The 16,999-nt window shown below is 41.0% G+C and overlaps 1 protein-coding gene across 4 annotated transcripts in view; it reads right to left on the bottom strand.

Moving 5' to 3' along the window:
* Positions 1-16,763, bottom strand: part of LOC5512980 (ATP-binding cassette sub-family C member 4) — a 32,191-nt gene extending 15,428 nt beyond the window's left edge. For 2 of the 4 annotated variants that reach the window (XM_032382504.2, XM_032382505.2), the window contains exons 1-21: positions 16,456-16,763; positions 15,157-15,477; positions 14,459-14,569; positions 13,607-13,727; positions 12,838-13,053; positions 12,175-12,264; positions 11,557-11,720; positions 10,653-10,778; positions 10,052-10,301; positions 9,564-9,677; positions 8,136-8,183; positions 8,012-8,053; positions 7,521-7,712; positions 6,587-6,681; positions 5,928-6,014; positions 5,698-5,794; positions 4,651-4,896; positions 3,752-3,883; positions 3,075-3,112; positions 1,831-2,087; positions 71-301 (exon numbers count right to left, since the gene is read on the bottom strand). In XM_032382504.2, the coding sequence (XP_032238395.2) occupies positions 71-301; positions 1,831-2,087; positions 3,075-3,112; positions 3,752-3,883; positions 4,651-4,896; positions 5,698-5,794; positions 5,928-6,014; positions 6,587-6,681; positions 7,521-7,712; positions 8,012-8,053; positions 8,136-8,183; positions 9,564-9,677; positions 10,052-10,301; positions 10,653-10,778; positions 11,557-11,720; positions 12,175-12,264; positions 12,838-13,053; positions 13,607-13,727; positions 14,459-14,569; positions 15,157-15,398 (2,899 nt within the window). In that variant the 5' untranslated portion in view covers positions 15,399-15,477; positions 16,456-16,763. Of the gene's footprint in view, positions 1-70; positions 302-1,830; positions 2,088-3,074; positions 3,113-3,751; positions 3,884-4,650; positions 4,897-5,697; positions 5,795-5,927; positions 6,015-6,586; positions 6,682-7,520; positions 7,713-8,011; positions 8,054-8,135; positions 8,184-9,563; positions 9,678-10,051; positions 10,302-10,652; positions 10,779-11,556; positions 11,721-12,174; positions 12,265-12,837; positions 13,054-13,606; positions 13,728-14,458; positions 14,570-15,156; positions 15,478-16,442 lie in introns of those variants that run through there. The other 2 variants (XM_048730364.1, XM_032382506.2) reach the window with 2 other exon arrangements.
* Positions 16,764-16,999: the final 236 nt, after the last annotated feature.

The raw sequence follows: 16,999 nt of genomic DNA, 5'->3' as shown, positions 1-16,999 counted from the left end.
AGTTCGTGGAATATTGGAAATTGCAGTAAAGAAAAACAGGAAAAAAAAACAGAAGAAAAACAATACTTACTTATTCCCTCGATTCTCTTCATCTCTCTTGAGGACTTCATGAAGTAGTTCCGGAAGTAGAAGAATAAGCAAATAACCGGAAGTACGATGGCGATGGACACAGGATTACTAGCAGCGACAAGACACATGATACCGAGGCACGAGAAGCCGATTTGAAGAACGTCACACAACATCCACGGCATGAAGTCATCAATGACCCCAATGTCCTTGGAAAATCTATTAAGAATGCGACCTGCAAAGGGAAAAGCTGTGCTTACCTACCAGGGGCCGGTTCCTGAAAAGCTGATTAGCGCTAACCCAGGGTTAAATTAACCCTAACCCAAGATTAAATTTTTACCCCCAGATTAGTTCCGTTCCCGAAACGCTGGTTAGCGCTAACTCCGGGTCAGTTTGGAGGTAAAATCTAACTCTGCTCGCGAGGTGGGTTAACTCGCTAACCCACTTTTTAGTTGGCGTAACACAGGTCTCACAAACTTTGTAGTAGAACTAAAGCTTCATAAAATAAAGTTGTCGACAAAAAAGACGTTACACAAAACAATGTAGGGATCAAATACCCTAACATTTCGCTTTATTATGTGACCTTCGTTGCGATGCTGACTTGAAAATTGTGCTGGGACAGACAAAAAGTTACATGAAATTTATACTTGAAATGAATCTGTCTCGCTAGTGTCACGCACCAACTCGTATCCTGTGTGAATTTTACTCGTCAAACCAGTTTTTCACTCGTTTAATCCAGGGTTAGTAAATCGGGGGATTACTTGGCTTTCGGGAACGGTGAGTTATCCGTCGGTTAGCTGACCTACGACTAGCGAATTTTAACCCGGGATTAGGCGCTGATCGAGGGTTAAGTTAATCGGCGTTTCAGGAACCGGCCCCAGGTCATTGAGTTACTACTCACCTATAGAATTATTATAGAAAAAAATTGGAGTGAATGGCTTGACGTGCGTTACCAGGTAGATTGTTTGATAATCCTTAGCAGATCATGGCATGACTACCAGCCTATAGGATTATTTTCAAAGTAAGAATGGCGTGACGTGCGTTACCAGGTAGATTGCGTGACGTTTTCTTACCTACCAGATCATTACGTGACTCCTCACACATAGAATTACTATTTACTATCGAAGAAGTGCTTATTGGTGTGAAAGGAGTGATGTGCGTTACCAGGTAAATTACGTGATGTTCCTCGTCTATAAGATCATTGCGTGACTACTCACCTATAGAATTTTTATCGAAGAAGTGCATATTGGTGTGAATGGCGTGACGTGCGTTACCAGGTAAATTACGTGACGGTCCTCGCCTAGCAAATCATTGCGTGACTACTCACCTATAGAAATATTATCGAAGAAGTGCATATTGGTGTGAATGGCGTGACGTGCGTTACCAGGTATATTGCGTGACGATCCTCGCCTATCAAATCATTGCGTGACTACTCACCTATAGAATTATTATCGAAGAAGTGCATATTGGTGTGAATGGCGTGACGTGCGTTACCAGGTATATTGCGTGACGTTCCTCGTCTATAAGATTATTGCGTGACTACTCACCTATAAAATTATCGAAGAAGTGCATATTGGTGTGAATGGCGTGACGTGCGTTACCAGGTGAATTACGTGACGGTCCTCGCCTAGCAAATCATTGCGTGACTACTCACCTATAGAATTATTATCGAAGAAGTCCGTATTGGTGCTAATGGCGTGACGTGCGTTACCAGTAAAATTGCGTGACGACCCTCGCCTATCAAATCATTGCGTGACTACTCACCTATAGAATTATTATCGAAGAAGTGCATATTGGTGTGAATGAGGCTGTGGAACATGCCGTTGTGAAGGTTCCGCGAGGCTACTATCGTGAACCAGTAGTACGACATGGTACAAATGAGACACAGCACGAAGAGACCGAAAACTAGCGCGGCGTACACGCTTAGGTAGTAATGTAGGTCAGGACGGGACGGAGACGTCGTGTTAGACGACGCATTCCAAGACGCCAGTGTCATGGAGTAAACCTCCTCACGGTTAGCCCTGGTTTGGAACAAAATGTGGAGTTATATTAGCACGCGGTGAAGTCTATGATATTATGGACACATCCATCTTACTGACATTTACTATTGCAGATACCTTGATATTACGGACACCCCGCTATTACAGACACCCCACTATAACGAACATCTCGCTATAACGGACACCCCGCTATACGGACACCCCGCTATACGGACACCCCACTATAACGAAAACCTCGCTATTACGGACACCCCGCTATAACGAACACCTCGCTATTACAAACACCCCACTATACGGACACCCCACTATACGGACACCCCACTATAACGAACACCCCACTATAACGAACACTCCACTATACGGACACCCCCACTATAACGAACACCCCGCTATACGGACACCCCACTATACGGACACCCCACTATACGGACACCCCCACTATAACGAACACCCCGCTATAACGAACACCTCGCTATTACGGACTCCCCACTATACGGACACCCCACTATACGGACACCCCCACTATAACGAACACCCCGCTATAACGAACACCTCGCTATTACGGACACCCCACTATGCGGACACCCCACTATACGGACACCCCCACTATTACGAACACCCCAATATACGGACACCCCACTATACGGACACCCCACTATACGGACACCCCACTATACGGACACCCCACTATACGGACACCCCACTATACGGACACCCCCACTATTACGAACACCCCACTATTACGAACACCCCTTTATTACGGACATCCCGCTATTACAGACACCCCGCTTTACGGACACCACACTATTAACGACACCCCACCTTTACGGACAACCCAGAAGGGGTGGAACCCCATTTATACGAAAACAAAGTTACGACCCCCGAATATACGATTCGAGATGATACCATCTCCTTCATGATCACCGATTTAAAAAAAAAAAGAAACCACAAGTAATTTTGATAGCTCCTAAAAGGGAAAAAAAAGCTAGTCGAGAATGTATTTCTTACCAATTCGCAAGCCACACGTCTCCAAACATTAACATTACCTGAAACGCGAAAAATCATTTGCAGAATTAACCATGGAAAACAAATGAAATTAAAAAAGATAATTGTCCTGCAATGCCGTCCTGCACTGTATGTGTGAGTACAGTTCATATGGCGTGAGTTACCTAGCAGATAGCGTCCGGTAGATTGCGTGACGTGCGTTAACAGGTGTATGGCATGACGTGCGTTAACAGCAGATTGCGTAACATTCATTACCATAAGTATAGCGTGATATGCGTAACTTTACAGATGGCATGACATGCGGCGAGACGTGTGTTAGCAGGTGTATGGTGTGACAGGCGTTACCTAGCAGATTGTGTGACATGCATTACCAGGCATATGGCGTGACATGCGTTACTTAACAAATGGCATGACATGCTGCGTGACGTGTGCTACCAGGCGTATGTCGTGATGCGCGTTACTATCAGAAGGCATGCCAGGGGTTACCTAGCAGATGGCGTGACACGCGTGACCTAGAAGATAGCGTGGCAGGCGTTACCAAGCAGATGGCATGACATGCGGCGTGACGTGTGCTACCAGGCGTGTGTCGTGATGCGCGTTACTATCAGATGGTGTGACGCGCGTTACATAGCAGAAAAGCGTGACAGGCGTCACCTAGCAGATGGCGTGACAGGCCTTACCTGGCACATGGCAAAGAGGAATATGAGGAAGACGCCAGTGCCCAGGTCGTGGAAGGAGCGCAGGTAGGCGGCGTAGGTCTGGCGGCTCACGGCGCCCTCTTGCTTCGTCTCCTCGGGGGGCAGCTTATTCTCCTGGTGACATCACAACAAAGAGGTTATCGAACCACTGGCTATAGGATAGTCCCAATCTTAATTACTTGTGAGCATCTAGGAATCTATTTATATCCGCTTAAACTGAGCTAATTTACGCTTTTTGTACCTTTAAATGATCCTAATTTACCCTCCGACCCTTGACGAACCCCATCAAATCCTTTTTTTGGCACTTCTCTGGAAAAGGTATTTACTAGAACCAAGGAACAAATATACCAATAGTGGGGGGAATAAGCACAGAAATTGCTGCGGTCGTCACGTAAGAAAGCAAAGAAATAAACCCATGTCAATCAAATTGAGCCCCTTTCTCAGATAGATTAGTTCTGGCTTTTTGTTGATGCTATTTTGTCGCCTGAAGACGCAAGTTTGCCACCCAAAAAAAAGTCGCATGATTTCTTAATGCAAGTTGCCTAGCACTGTCGAATCCGTTGTATCGCGACGCCGCATTTTCAAAACATCGACTTGTTTTTGTCTTTTGGGATTTTCTGTTCCGCCAGTCAAATTATTCTAAGGCAATCAGATTTTTGCTATCTCTCGCCTAGTGCAGTTGCCTGGCTTTCTGTCGCGACTTTGTCTGGTTTTTGTCCAGATAGCAAGGAAAGTGCACAAAGCGGACTCTGATTGGCTCAGAATGGTTTTACTGACGGAACAGAAAACCAAAACAAATCGTGTTTTGAAAACGCGTGTCGCGATACAACGGATTCGACAGTGAAAGTCGGACGCGTTAGCGATCAGTCATAGACACTTACATAAACTGTTAGCGTAGTAGCAGCCGACATGATTGACATGCAGCTATCCACAACATTGCCAGCTCGTTTTCGAACCACTTCCTCTACGGAGAGCTGTTTGCTGACTGGGCGACCGAACCTCGTGCTTCCATCGTCGCCGTCGCTCTCGTTACCAGTCTCTTCCTCGACCTCCTCTGCCAGGAGAGACAGGAATCCCGAGTCGTTCCTTGAGAGCTGTTGATAGGTGCCCTTGTCGATGCATTGGCCCTAAGACAGAATTTCATCGCTCATCAAGACTAAAAAACAATGAATTGTCACAGATATAGCGCAAAATATCACCAGTTTACTTCCGGTCGATTAAGTAACAATCTCCGATGATTTAGTTAGTTAGTTAGTTAGTTAGTTAGTTTAGTTTATTGGCTTTGTCACACAAAAATACTACGGTTTACAATAGGAAATAAACAAAATAAAGAAAATAAGAAACAGTGTGACGGGAGAAGAAAACAGGGCGTAAGCCCCAATTGAAATTTTTTCCCAACAAATTACAAACAATAAAAATTCTAAAACGAAAATAAAAATTGAATTACATAAATTTAAGCTCTAACGGAAAACGGGAAAAATATTTCAAAATTGTAAAAGCATTGATGAAAGGAATTTCTTTAAGGATGTGACTGATAACTTAGAGCAAATAGCGCGTATTCTAATAGATTCTTTTGTCTCTTGTCGGTTGAGGTTTCCGTCGGGTTCCTCCGGAAGTAAACTGGTGACAATGCGGCTTTAATTGAGTATCACTCACTAAATATTTTGAGATTTGCTTATATAATTAGTCTTCCAATACTAAATGAAGACAATACCAAAGGATGTCTGACTGGGACTCTTCAAGTCATCTAGCCTGATTGCCGGCTCTTAATTCGATTTATTCGGAAATGTTTGTTTTGGGGGTTTCGGGATTCCTGATTTCTCCCCTTCTCCCTTTTTCGCGCCACAGGAACCCCGAAACCCCGAAAACAAACATTTCTGAGTAAACCAAATTAAGAGCCGGCAAGCAGGCTTCAATCAATCACGCACCTGTTGTAGTACCATGATCTCATCCGCGTCTTTGAGGAACTGCAGCTGATGGGTAACTAAAATACGCGCTTTGTCCTTCAAGTAGGTGCAGATACACCTGGCAAAACAATACAATGACGTCACATGCATATACAGCTGGCAAAAATGACGTCATAGAAATATACACCTAGCAAAAATGATGAGGGTTTATCTATAGAGTAAATTTCCGAAAAAGAAAAATCTTTCCTTACTCTTGGAAGAGATGTCGTCCGACATTTGCGTCCACCGCGCTGAGAGGGTCATCCAGTAGATAGATATCACCATCAGCGTACACAGCCCTTTACAACCAGGATCAAAGAATCTCGTTTGTTATTCAGAGTACATTTGAAAAATAATGGTCTCTTTGGATGGATACTTCAAAATACTGACACATTTTTAACAGTACAGTAAACAGCCGAGTATAGGAACCTAGAGATTAAGAACCTTCAAGATGACAATTGGCATTTTAGGCACCTTTTTCTAATAAATTGATCAGCCTGGCAGGAAACTATAGGTTTCTTATTTGAAACTCAAATGTTGGATGTCGAAATTCTGGATCTAACTTAAGTTATACCTATAAACTGATAAAATATAGCGTGAAGACAAAATACGGTTCATAAATGTCTGGTGCATTGCAAACTGTAGTAAAATATAGCATGGGCTTCAGAATTGATTGTTATTGTTAAAGTCCTAAACAGCCTGATTTGTCAAAAGGCACCCCAATTTACCCCTGTTCAGCATTCTAGGTTCTTATACGCGAATGTTTACTGTAATTAAAACAGTTTTGCATCAAGCGAGAAAATATATTATTCTAAAACAAACAAAGCACTGTGAAAAATAAGGAATGGATAGGGGTGGGGATGAACGTTACCTGGCTAGACTTATCCTGGCCCTCTGGCCTCCACTTAGCGACACTCCCCTCTCCCCCACGAGTGTTTCGTCACCCTCACTTAGCAGCTCAAAATCCTGAAAGAAGTTAACATGTTATATTGAGACCTAGCCAAGAGGATGTTTTTATTGTCATATTTAAATGAGGCTAAATGCTCGCATTTAGGCAAGGTTAGACTCACAACACAGGGCAGCGTCTCAGAGATCTAGAGGTTATGCGTACGTGACCTGCGCCGGCGCGCGTGGTGCAGCGGTATGCTTTCGAAGGGTAGCTTTGCACCGAGCGGCAAATCCTCTCTGATCAAACGTCGTTTCGTGCTAAGACGTAGGAAGCGATTTCCCTCCCCTCCCATCCCTGATAGGTATATAGTTACTTAGTATTTCACTGCTTATCAGTGTGACGGGTGCCCAGTGTGGGACGGTGACATGGTTGCCATGGTCACCGAGCGCAGCAATCTCCATTGGGCACCCACCCGCCAACTCATCTAGTGTTGATGAGTTTAACTGTGAAACTCCGACCCATTCTATGTATATAACAGGCACCCCTCCTCCCGGCTATTTCTTAGATAAGTATTTAAAAAAAAGACTCCTAAAAGTTATTTTTCTCCTAAACTGAGCATCCAAGGCTGTTGGACTGTATCATCTATGACAGCACTTTTTGTTATAAGTACACTCTTTTACACTTACAACGGTTCTTGTAGCAGAGTGTTAGTTCAAAGGGGAGTTTAAAAAGACGCAGCACCCCCTCCCCCGCACACCACCACCATAATCACCACCACAACCATCTTTTTAAACCATGTCTATCTGTAAACATGTCTTTCTGTGTGTCAACCACAAAACCAGTCTACGGACTTGCATTATTTCTCATTCTTTACGGTATTCATTCGTCATGCCTCGATGACTACATCGCATCTCACCTTGTCTAACGTGCATGCCTTGATGACGTCATTGTATCTGTGCTCGTCGTATTCCTTGCCAAAGAGGATGTTGTGACGTAATGTACTGTTGTAGACCCAGGCCTGCTGGGAAGCATATGCCACACGGCCCTGTACTCGGATAGAGCCCTCGGATAGAGGCAGCTCGCCGAGAATTGCATTCAGAAGAGAGGACTAAAGAAAAGAAGGAATGAAAGAGTTTGGAGAATTAACTATGCGGCACCATCACATTTAAGGTTTTAAATGGCCAACAACTTAAGGTTTTACGCCAGACAAGTCTTTAATACCCGACACTTAAGTCTTTAATGCCCGACACTTAAGTCTTTAATGCCCGACATTTAGGAATTTGGAAGCTCTGCATCGCCCTAATGGTTCAAATTTACTTCATAATTTCTTTAATTCTCATTCTTTACTGTTGTAACTCAAGGCATTATTTCAAGTCTTTTATTTCAGAAGATTGATGGTCCATGTACCTTTCCGGACCCGACAGCTCCTATAACTCCAAGAAGACAGCCCTATACAAAATGACAAGAGATCATTAGCAATCAGGCCACTAATGGATCCAATGAAATGTTCACAAAAAGCAAGGCGACTTACAGAGGGTACGTCAAAAGACAGGCCATCCAGCGTAGGAATCGCTATTTCCTGGAGGGAGATTAGAGATTATAATACAAGTGACTCATTTCAGTTTTCAGGGTAATTTCTCTAAAATCACTTTGTGCGTGTGCGCGTCAGGGTATTATATTTTATATTATTGCAAGGGTATATTATTGCTATCATGGAGAAGAACTATAACAGAAGAACATCTTAGAATCGGGGCAACGTGGGAAGATCTCAAGAGAACTGCCAAGAACAGAGTTCGTTGGAGGAAGTTAGTGGAAGCCCTATGCTCCGGGAGGAGTGAAGAGGATTAAGTAAGTTAGTATTGCTAGGGTGCTATACGCGCTCTCATTGGTTGATTAGCGGGCCATAGATCGCTATACAGCCCGCTAAGAAACATAGCAATACCTTGCGATAAAAATCTTTTTCTAAAGCTGTATAATTAATACAGAATCGTATCGTCCTCGTTTTCTGGACCATATGAAGACTTATGAAACCTTAGTTTCCGATTTTAACCTGGCCTTTGCATAGAGTTTTAAATATACCCGAGAAAATATACCTGAGTCTTAAGCCAGGTGCAAACTTTGCCAACACCTGCCACCATTGCTGGCCCAGCAATCCTGACCTAGTGCTTGGCCGGAGTTAGGCTGGTGTGCAAACTGTCCAAACACATGGCCAGAATGTTGGGTAATACGTTACGCGTGACTGGCGTTTGATGCATGACGGGACCAAAGGCAACCCAAGACCACCATTTAACTTGTCTTTTCCAAAGGCAACCCGCGATTCCACACGATTCCGGTTGATGAAAACAATGAATTTTACTTGATGATAAAAAGGTAGCACGTGGGTTTGTGTTCTGTATTATACATTTCAGTCATATATCGGTTTCATGACCACAAAGACACACATTTGCGATGTTTTCTTTTTTATAGATGCGGTAACGTTTATTGTTTTTGAAATGACAGCATTATTTGGACGCGAGCTATTCTTCGATATCGAAACGCCCAGCATCGTTGGGCCAGCAAAGCCGTTATATGTTCTAATGACCACGAGACAAAGGAAATGCTGGCGAAGTGTTGGCCAAAAGTTTGAATTTAATCAAAATTTCGCCAACACTCGCCAGCTCCCGCCAGCAACCGCCAGCACCTCCCAACACGGTGTTCAAACAGTTCCAACAATGCTGGACCAACGTTTCGCCAGCGTCTCGCCAACAATGCTGGCGCAGTTTGCACAGGGCTTTAAGAGGAACACCCGAAATGAAGAATTCGAAAAAATACCCGAGACTGAAAATACAGTACCAGGAATTGAAGAAGAATACCTGAAATTAATTGTTCCCGAAAATACCCGAAAATGAGTTCCAAAAAAATATAAAAGTGAAAGAATACCCGAAATTGCAAAAAAAAAAATAAAAAATGTGCCGTTTACCTTATTCCATGTCGCACTCGCTTTCTTGACAAAGACACCGCATTCTTCTGCTTTGGGTCTGAGCGTGGACTTCACAAGTCCTTCCGAGTGCATTTCATCCAGGAGAAGCGCTTCCTGAAAGACGTATGCACTGTTTTCGCATGCTTATTCCACTAATAGTCCAGGGTCGATATCCGTACAAACAATAACTTACAATAACAAACTATAACTTCTGAAGTTATAGTAAATGTATTATAACGCGGAGAGAGGGATAAATTTAGTTCCACAAAAACATATTATTACTACAGTTATGACGAATCAGAGTGACATGAGACATGGTGTGACCATAAGGCTTTTTAACGGTTTTAACATTTCACCCATAGGCTTTAATTTTCGGGTATTCCAATTTTCATGACACAAACGGACACAGAAGTAAAGGAGTTTTTCGCGCTGATCAACACGCGGTATATATCTCGTAAATGCGCAACTGGGCCACATTAAGCACATACCTCAAAGCGTTTAAGAGACACTCTGCTTTCATTGAACAAAGTGATGGCAAAGGGGAAAAACAAGGCGCAGACGATGCGCACAGAGTTGAATAGCGAGACACAGGTGAAGACCTTGGCGGCTGTCAACACCTCCCCCGTCAGTACGTACACGAGAAAGGTAGTGAAGTAGATTAGACCGGCAGAACTGAAGAAGAACGATGCAAACGCTCCTTGAATGTATGCCATCCGTAGGAACCATTTCAACTCGTTCCTAAAAAAAGTTAACTGTTAAAGTGAACTGACAGAGCCCAAAATTTCAGCCCCAAAAATGCAATAGAAACTTTCTACCTCTTACAATAATCTAATACCCAAAAGGTTTCCAACGGCCCCAGAATCATGCCATTATCCAAGCCAGCCCCTCCCCCGCCCAATTCGTGATGAAAACTATGTTGTCAAACAAACTTATGGGGACAAACATTTACTAAGGGAGATTTAAATTAACACAGGGTAACAGAGTAAATCCTGGCTGTAAGGTGTAGCGAAATGTTTGCCACTGTATATACAGCATACATTCATCCCTTGCAATTTCACTATGAAAGATCATATGAGGGGGTTGACTTACTTTCTGAGATGCATGATGAGTTTGGCAAATGAATCCTCCCAAGTGTACATCTTGATGACTCTCATGCCAGCAATAATTTCATTCATAATCTTGACACGCTCATCCATCCAATGAATAGCTTTACTCCTGATGGTGGAGAAATACTCAACAAATGCGCCAAACAACATATCATTTTCCTCTTAGTTTAAAAGCAAGTGCCACTATTCCCCTCAAAGTATAACAAAATCCTTGAACAAAAAAAAACCAATAAGGTGCTAGTACAGTACTTCTCTACTCCTTCGCTGTTTCATTCAAATTTTACAAAGATTTCAAGACAAATAAGAAGCACTTTCTAGCGAAGATCAGGAGGCAAACACACAATTTTGACATCCATTTTAAGATTAAATATGTACTTTAGGCTAAATAGAGTTTACCTTTCGCATACCTGATACATATCATGAATTGCATGTTTCAAAATTCTGTGGTCAACAAGAACAAAAGCACTACCTAAAAAGTGCTTCTATTCTTAGCGTATACTGAATCTCTATTTGTAGAAAAAACTGTTCTTATTTTCTCAAGAACAACATTGAAGACTTTAATGAAGAATCTAATCCAAATCTAAAGAATCTATGAAAAAAGTAATAATGTTAGATGGGCTCCCCCATACATGACATATCCAAACATTAAGTCTGTGTTTTTTTACTCGTGATTCCAGAATGAGAATGATTAGATAAGAAAAAGAACATGTTTGTTTATCCCGCATTCCCATTCCGGAATGGAATGGAGGTCATTCCACCCATTCTGCTACCTGTAGCAGATGACTCGAATGCCATTCTGAACATTCTCTACCAACCACCCCCATTCCAGAATGAAAGGGAAAAAACGCGCCATAAAGGTCTGAGTTCCTAGATTAAGCACAGCTCACCTTAGGGACATCAACGCATTGCCCATCTTGACTTGCATAGGAGCAAGACAAACCAGAAGCCCCACTCCAGCCAATGCAGCAGGGCCAATCTGATACCACAACAACACTGCGACCACACCCACTTCTAGAGGCCCAAGTATAAGGTAATGCAGGAATGGAGCTGTCTGTGATTGACATTTGTTTTCATTTAGTATTTTGTGAACAGAACCAGATTTGTAAATCATTTGGTGAATGTAGGCTTTCTGTTTTAAAAACATTTAAAAATGTTTTGTGTTAGTTACAAGGGATCTTGCATTTATAAAATACACCCTGAGGTTTCAAGGCCATTTGGCCTTGGGTGCCTACTTAAGTGGGAGGCCAGGTAAAAGCTCTTAAAGTGTGTGAATCCGACTTGCGTGACACTGTTGTTTTGTTTTTGTTTTGAATGTTAAGAACTCCCATCATTTTGAAAAGTATAACTTACCCAGCTTTGTTTGATATCATAGAAATATAATCGAGTCCATTTAACTGTAGGATGGATTGAATTTCAGCATGATTTAAACGGATTTAATGCACAAAACCATGCATCACGCAAATCGAACCGACTGGCTATAAATACATGGCATGACCCAATCTTACCCAGTCAAACTTCTGAGCATCTGCTGAAACCAAATTGATGAGATTACCAGTAGTAGTTGAAGCTAAAGCAGTTCTACTCAGATGAAGAACCTGGGAAGGAATAAAATATAAAAAATATTAATACTAAATAAATATCAGTTAGCAAGCTAACTGATAAATAATAATTCTTCAAATTGGTGGACAAGTAATTATCCAACAATCAATAATCACAAGTGATACATAGATAAGCATAAAAAGGCGTTGAAAAATTGCCAGCCATGCAAGCCATATAGGAGCAAGACATTACAAAAAATATTTTTTTAGTTTTTAGGGATAGGGGTAGGTTTATACCAATTTTCGATGTTGGTTAAAAGGCTTGCAACATGGCTTACATGGCTAACAGGCTCGTGTCAATTTGAACATTATTTTCCCTTCAACTTTGTCATCCTTTGCAGCTGTACATAGTTTCAGGCGCACTCTCTTTCCCCAACCTCACATTAGGTGTGCAGGAGAACAACTTAAAATGACTGCAAAGGGATTTATTTATACAAGTAAAATAGAAAGCATGCAAAAAGAGGATGTTTAGAAACATTCTCTACCTGTGAATTAGAAAAACTATTTTAATACAACTGTTGAACATTTAATTCTTGTAAAAGCAATTTCGTACTTATCTATTGACCACACCTTTTTATAGATTAACGCAGTGCATGCTGCCCTGACTCTCATGCCATACACATTCTTCATAAAGGCAAAGGGGACATTAAACAGAAGGATAAATAATCCACACAGCCCTACACCTGCGGCATAAAGATAAGCCTCTTTCTTTGTGATAGGCGAGTCCTCTACGAAATACGTCACAAGGGAACCAAGGAGAATGGGTTGAAGGATTCCTAAACCATCCTAGAAAACAGACAGAAACCAAAGGTGGACATAAGGGAAAGTTCATTTATTATCCCAAGGGGGATTATTATTCCTCAGAATAATGTGTATTCAACAGTTTGTTAACAGGGGTGTATCAAATACAGCATGTATATAAACATTTTTACACTATATAGTAAGTAACACTTGATATGAGATGTTAAAATTAGAATATTGTATTTTATCTGTAAGATCAAAGGTCATTTAATAATCCTGGATAGTTATTTTGGTCATTTTACATGAGTTTTTTACTGTTTCCAAACTTTTCAAAATTGACAATAAAATCACTCCTACTTAAACTGTGCAAGGCATTTCTGCCAACTCTCCCGGTTTTCGCTGGAGAGTCCCATTTTCCAGCTTTCATCTTCTGGCAAAAAATCGAACTTTCCTATACATTTACTTCTCCTGGGAAAATTCATTTATAATTTCTTATACATTCTTATATCTCCTGGTTTTTAGCGAGTTCTTGTAAGTATGGGGCAAGGGCCCCTTTTAGCTTTCCCAAGACTTGTAGAGACTATGAATAAAGTCATACCGCAAATAGAGGAAATAGTCCCAAGGCAGCATAACCCTTGCCAAAGGCATTAATCAGTGCCCTCACAAGACTTGGTCTCCGCTTTTCCTGCTTATAACGCTTGATTTCTACATCCCAAGCACTGAAATAATAAAAAAGACAAGAGAACCTTTAAACAAGTCTTTGTTTCTTAGAAAAGTATCAAGGCAAAGGACACAAAAAAAAGGCAAAGGAAAAAGGGGTTGTGGATGTTCTCAGCTAACATAACGTGGTCCAACAGAGCCCAAAGCAGTGGCGGATCTAGGATTTAGAAAGGGGGGGGGGGGGGGGTAACTTTTTCACAGGCTGTCTCAATTTTTTTCATATTTTAAGGAATATATATTTTATGTTACAAAATCTTCTACAAAATTTCGAGAATACTTTTATTTTTCCTGTTTGTGAAAATCACATTACTTATTGAAGTTTTGAATTAGTAGAGAACCAAAAGCATAACACTCAGCTCCTCTTACTACGGACGTTACTGGAGGAACACTTAGAAAAGAAGATAACGCCATCCACCATGGTTGCACTGCAATAAAATGCCTACAGACCTCCATTCTGTCGATCGACACTATTACATATCCTATCGTGCAACCCAGCAACTTTTGCAAAATCTCCCAGTTTGCACTTTCTTTTTTCAGGTGAGAGTGCATCAATCACAACACAATTTTAAAGGAATTCTGCCAGCAAGTTGCAAAAAAAAAACTTGAAAAGCTCATGGTAAGAACCCACCATAATTTCAACTGTTTTAAGCTTTCCAAAATAACACTAAACCACTCTTCAAGTGTCAAGGTACTGTGAGGAGGTTACCCTGTTAGGTTTGTAAAATCTTACTTGAACAAGGAATGGGCTAGTACTTCAGTGCTGTCTTCTGGTAACAAGCCGTACAAATCACTGTCTTCTAGGGGTCTTTTGTTCCCAAGGGCCAACAAACTATTCATCCACCTAAATTAGTATAGAACAAGTAAAGGATATGTCCATCAAAATTATTCTATTTTTTATTCTATTTTTGCTTTTCTTGGTGAATAGCACAAACACGAAGTGAACACAATAGGGCTGGAATTCGGAGGATATGATTTTTGCATCAGTACGAGTTCTCCAGGGTACAACACTTACAAGGAGGTGATTCCTCACCCCAGTTATCAAAAAGTTGCATATGGGCGAGGCATGTAGAAATTTCATTAGGGAGCCCACTTTATCTATATTAATATCACCAATTAATATTGACTCAATAGCTAACAACCTGAGGCCAAGGAGCTCTGCAGGGTCTAAGGGCCAAAGCTGTGGCAAGCCTCAAAATATTGGGGGGCATGGAACAGAAACATTAAGAAAACATTGGAGGGGGACCATGACCCTGTGTGGTCAGTCAGGAACTGTTAAATATCGATTGTAACCTGTTAAGTGTACTGCTTGTATTTACTGCAAATGACAGAATGACCCAGAAGTGTAATTCAGCCTCATAGCTTCAAATGTTTAAAAATAAACAAATTATTACTACCCATTTATTATAAAACAAAACCCACTTCACTCACCAGAATGACACATATTTAGAGAAGCACCAAGCATCCTTCATAGGGGTTGGAATAATCCCTTTTGAATTCCGCCATTGTATTGGTGATGGAGAGTTCTTGAGAAGGTTAGTGTTAGCACTAGCATCATGATCATTATCATTGCGATCATCATAATCACCCAGGGGGACATCTTCAAGTCCGATAATATTATTAGAATCAGCCTGACAGTTCCCTGTCTTATCATCTGAACCACTTTTGGCCATAGTGATAGAGATCTCAAGAAACTAAAATTTATAGTTATGTTTTAATATCTTGCATTGCAGCTCCTCAAAGTCCAATAATCTGTGGGTAAAGAAAAATGTATCATTTAAGAACAGCAGAAATGCTAAGAAGAAAACTTTGTGCCTATAATATTTACACACTTTGATTTAAAATAAAGCAATTAAAACATGCTCTGGAATATAAGTGCTAATGTCATTAAACTTAGAAGGATTCCAGTGTAAACAAGGATCTATTTGAAAATTATAAGCATCTGACTCATGTCCTGAAAATCTGAGTTATGATAGGAAAACAGATAGAAGATGGTAATTTTAGCGATAAAAGGCCAACTTGGCCAGTTTGGTTCTACCAGGAAGCAAAATTTTAGAAAAACAAATGCCATACACTCCAAGGCCATAAAGTCTTGTATAAGATCACATTTATTTTTTTTTATTTTATTCATTTTTCTTAGGAGGGAAAGGGATTGTTTTTTTTAGAAATAAGAATTTCCAGCTAACACTACCAACAGATTAGGCTTGCTGTAAAAATCTTATAAAAAATGGAAAAGTCAATAATTAGAGAAAAGGGGGTGATTTACATATTGCTGATTGCATATTTCAAAAACATCTGCTCAAAAACAAAACATAGCACTATCGCATTAGGGCAGACCAGTGCGTAAACCTTATATAGCGTTATATCAAAAGAAACAGATCTGCTATTGAAGTATTTGATGGCATGGAGACAACTGTGTAAGAAAGAAAAGAGAGCCTCCAAGATGAGTGGGTTAACAGTAACACGCTGTCAGCGATATCGATCCTGTCCGGTTTTAGACACAACAAGGGAATCCTATACTTCTACAGCTTGTGTGCAAAATCATAACACCCAACGGAGCTCACTCGACAAAGACATAACACGAGTTAACTAATCTTTGTCTTTATGATTGATTTTGTTACACCGGGCTACCCTAAGATTCTTTTATATAAACCTGATTATTTCTTTAAGAGCTTGGCAAATATAAGTCCTAAATTACAAGGGCATAAATAAAAAACCTTTTTGTTTTACCCTTTCAACCGTGACCTTGCTCAATTTGATCGTCTCACATTGCATGGTCTTTTGAGACACGAGCGCGTTTGTGTGGCCCAATGGGGATTAAGCGACGATTTCTTTGTAAAGAAACCCCGTAGGAATGATCTTCTCCCACGTGTGCTCTTAGCTGGAGTGGAGCTTTCACAGCAGCAGTTGTAGATAAGAAGATCAGAGGAACTTATGTAAATCTAGGAGGACAGAGCTTTTCTTCCAAGCCCAGCGAAATACAGAGAAAAGAGGCCTCTGCTAGCAGGGAAATCAACAAGACAAGGTCAACAAAAAAACTCACTCTTTTTAGTACCGAGACGAGGCTGACACAGGGTTACCACCAGCTGAAATTCACTATCATCTTTATCAATCTAAACAATTTTTAACCTAAATGCTACCAGATGTCAAATAAAATTATAGTGTATGTCTTCATTTATCCTTGTCATATTCATTGATAGACTTGATATAAGAGAGGAAAGACAAGACTGCAAATACGAAGCATATCGAAAACTCGGGATCCCTGTTTGTTGTG

Source organism: Nematostella vectensis, chromosome 7, assembly GCF_932526225.1.
Source record: "Nematostella vectensis chromosome 7, jaNemVect1.1, whole genome shotgun sequence".
NCBI classification, from domain to species: domain Eukaryota; kingdom Metazoa; phylum Cnidaria; class Anthozoa; order Actiniaria; family Edwardsiidae; genus Nematostella; species Nematostella vectensis.
The sequence above is the reverse complement of the archived record's forward strand: the minus strand, read 5'-3'. Positions and strand labels throughout refer to the sequence as shown.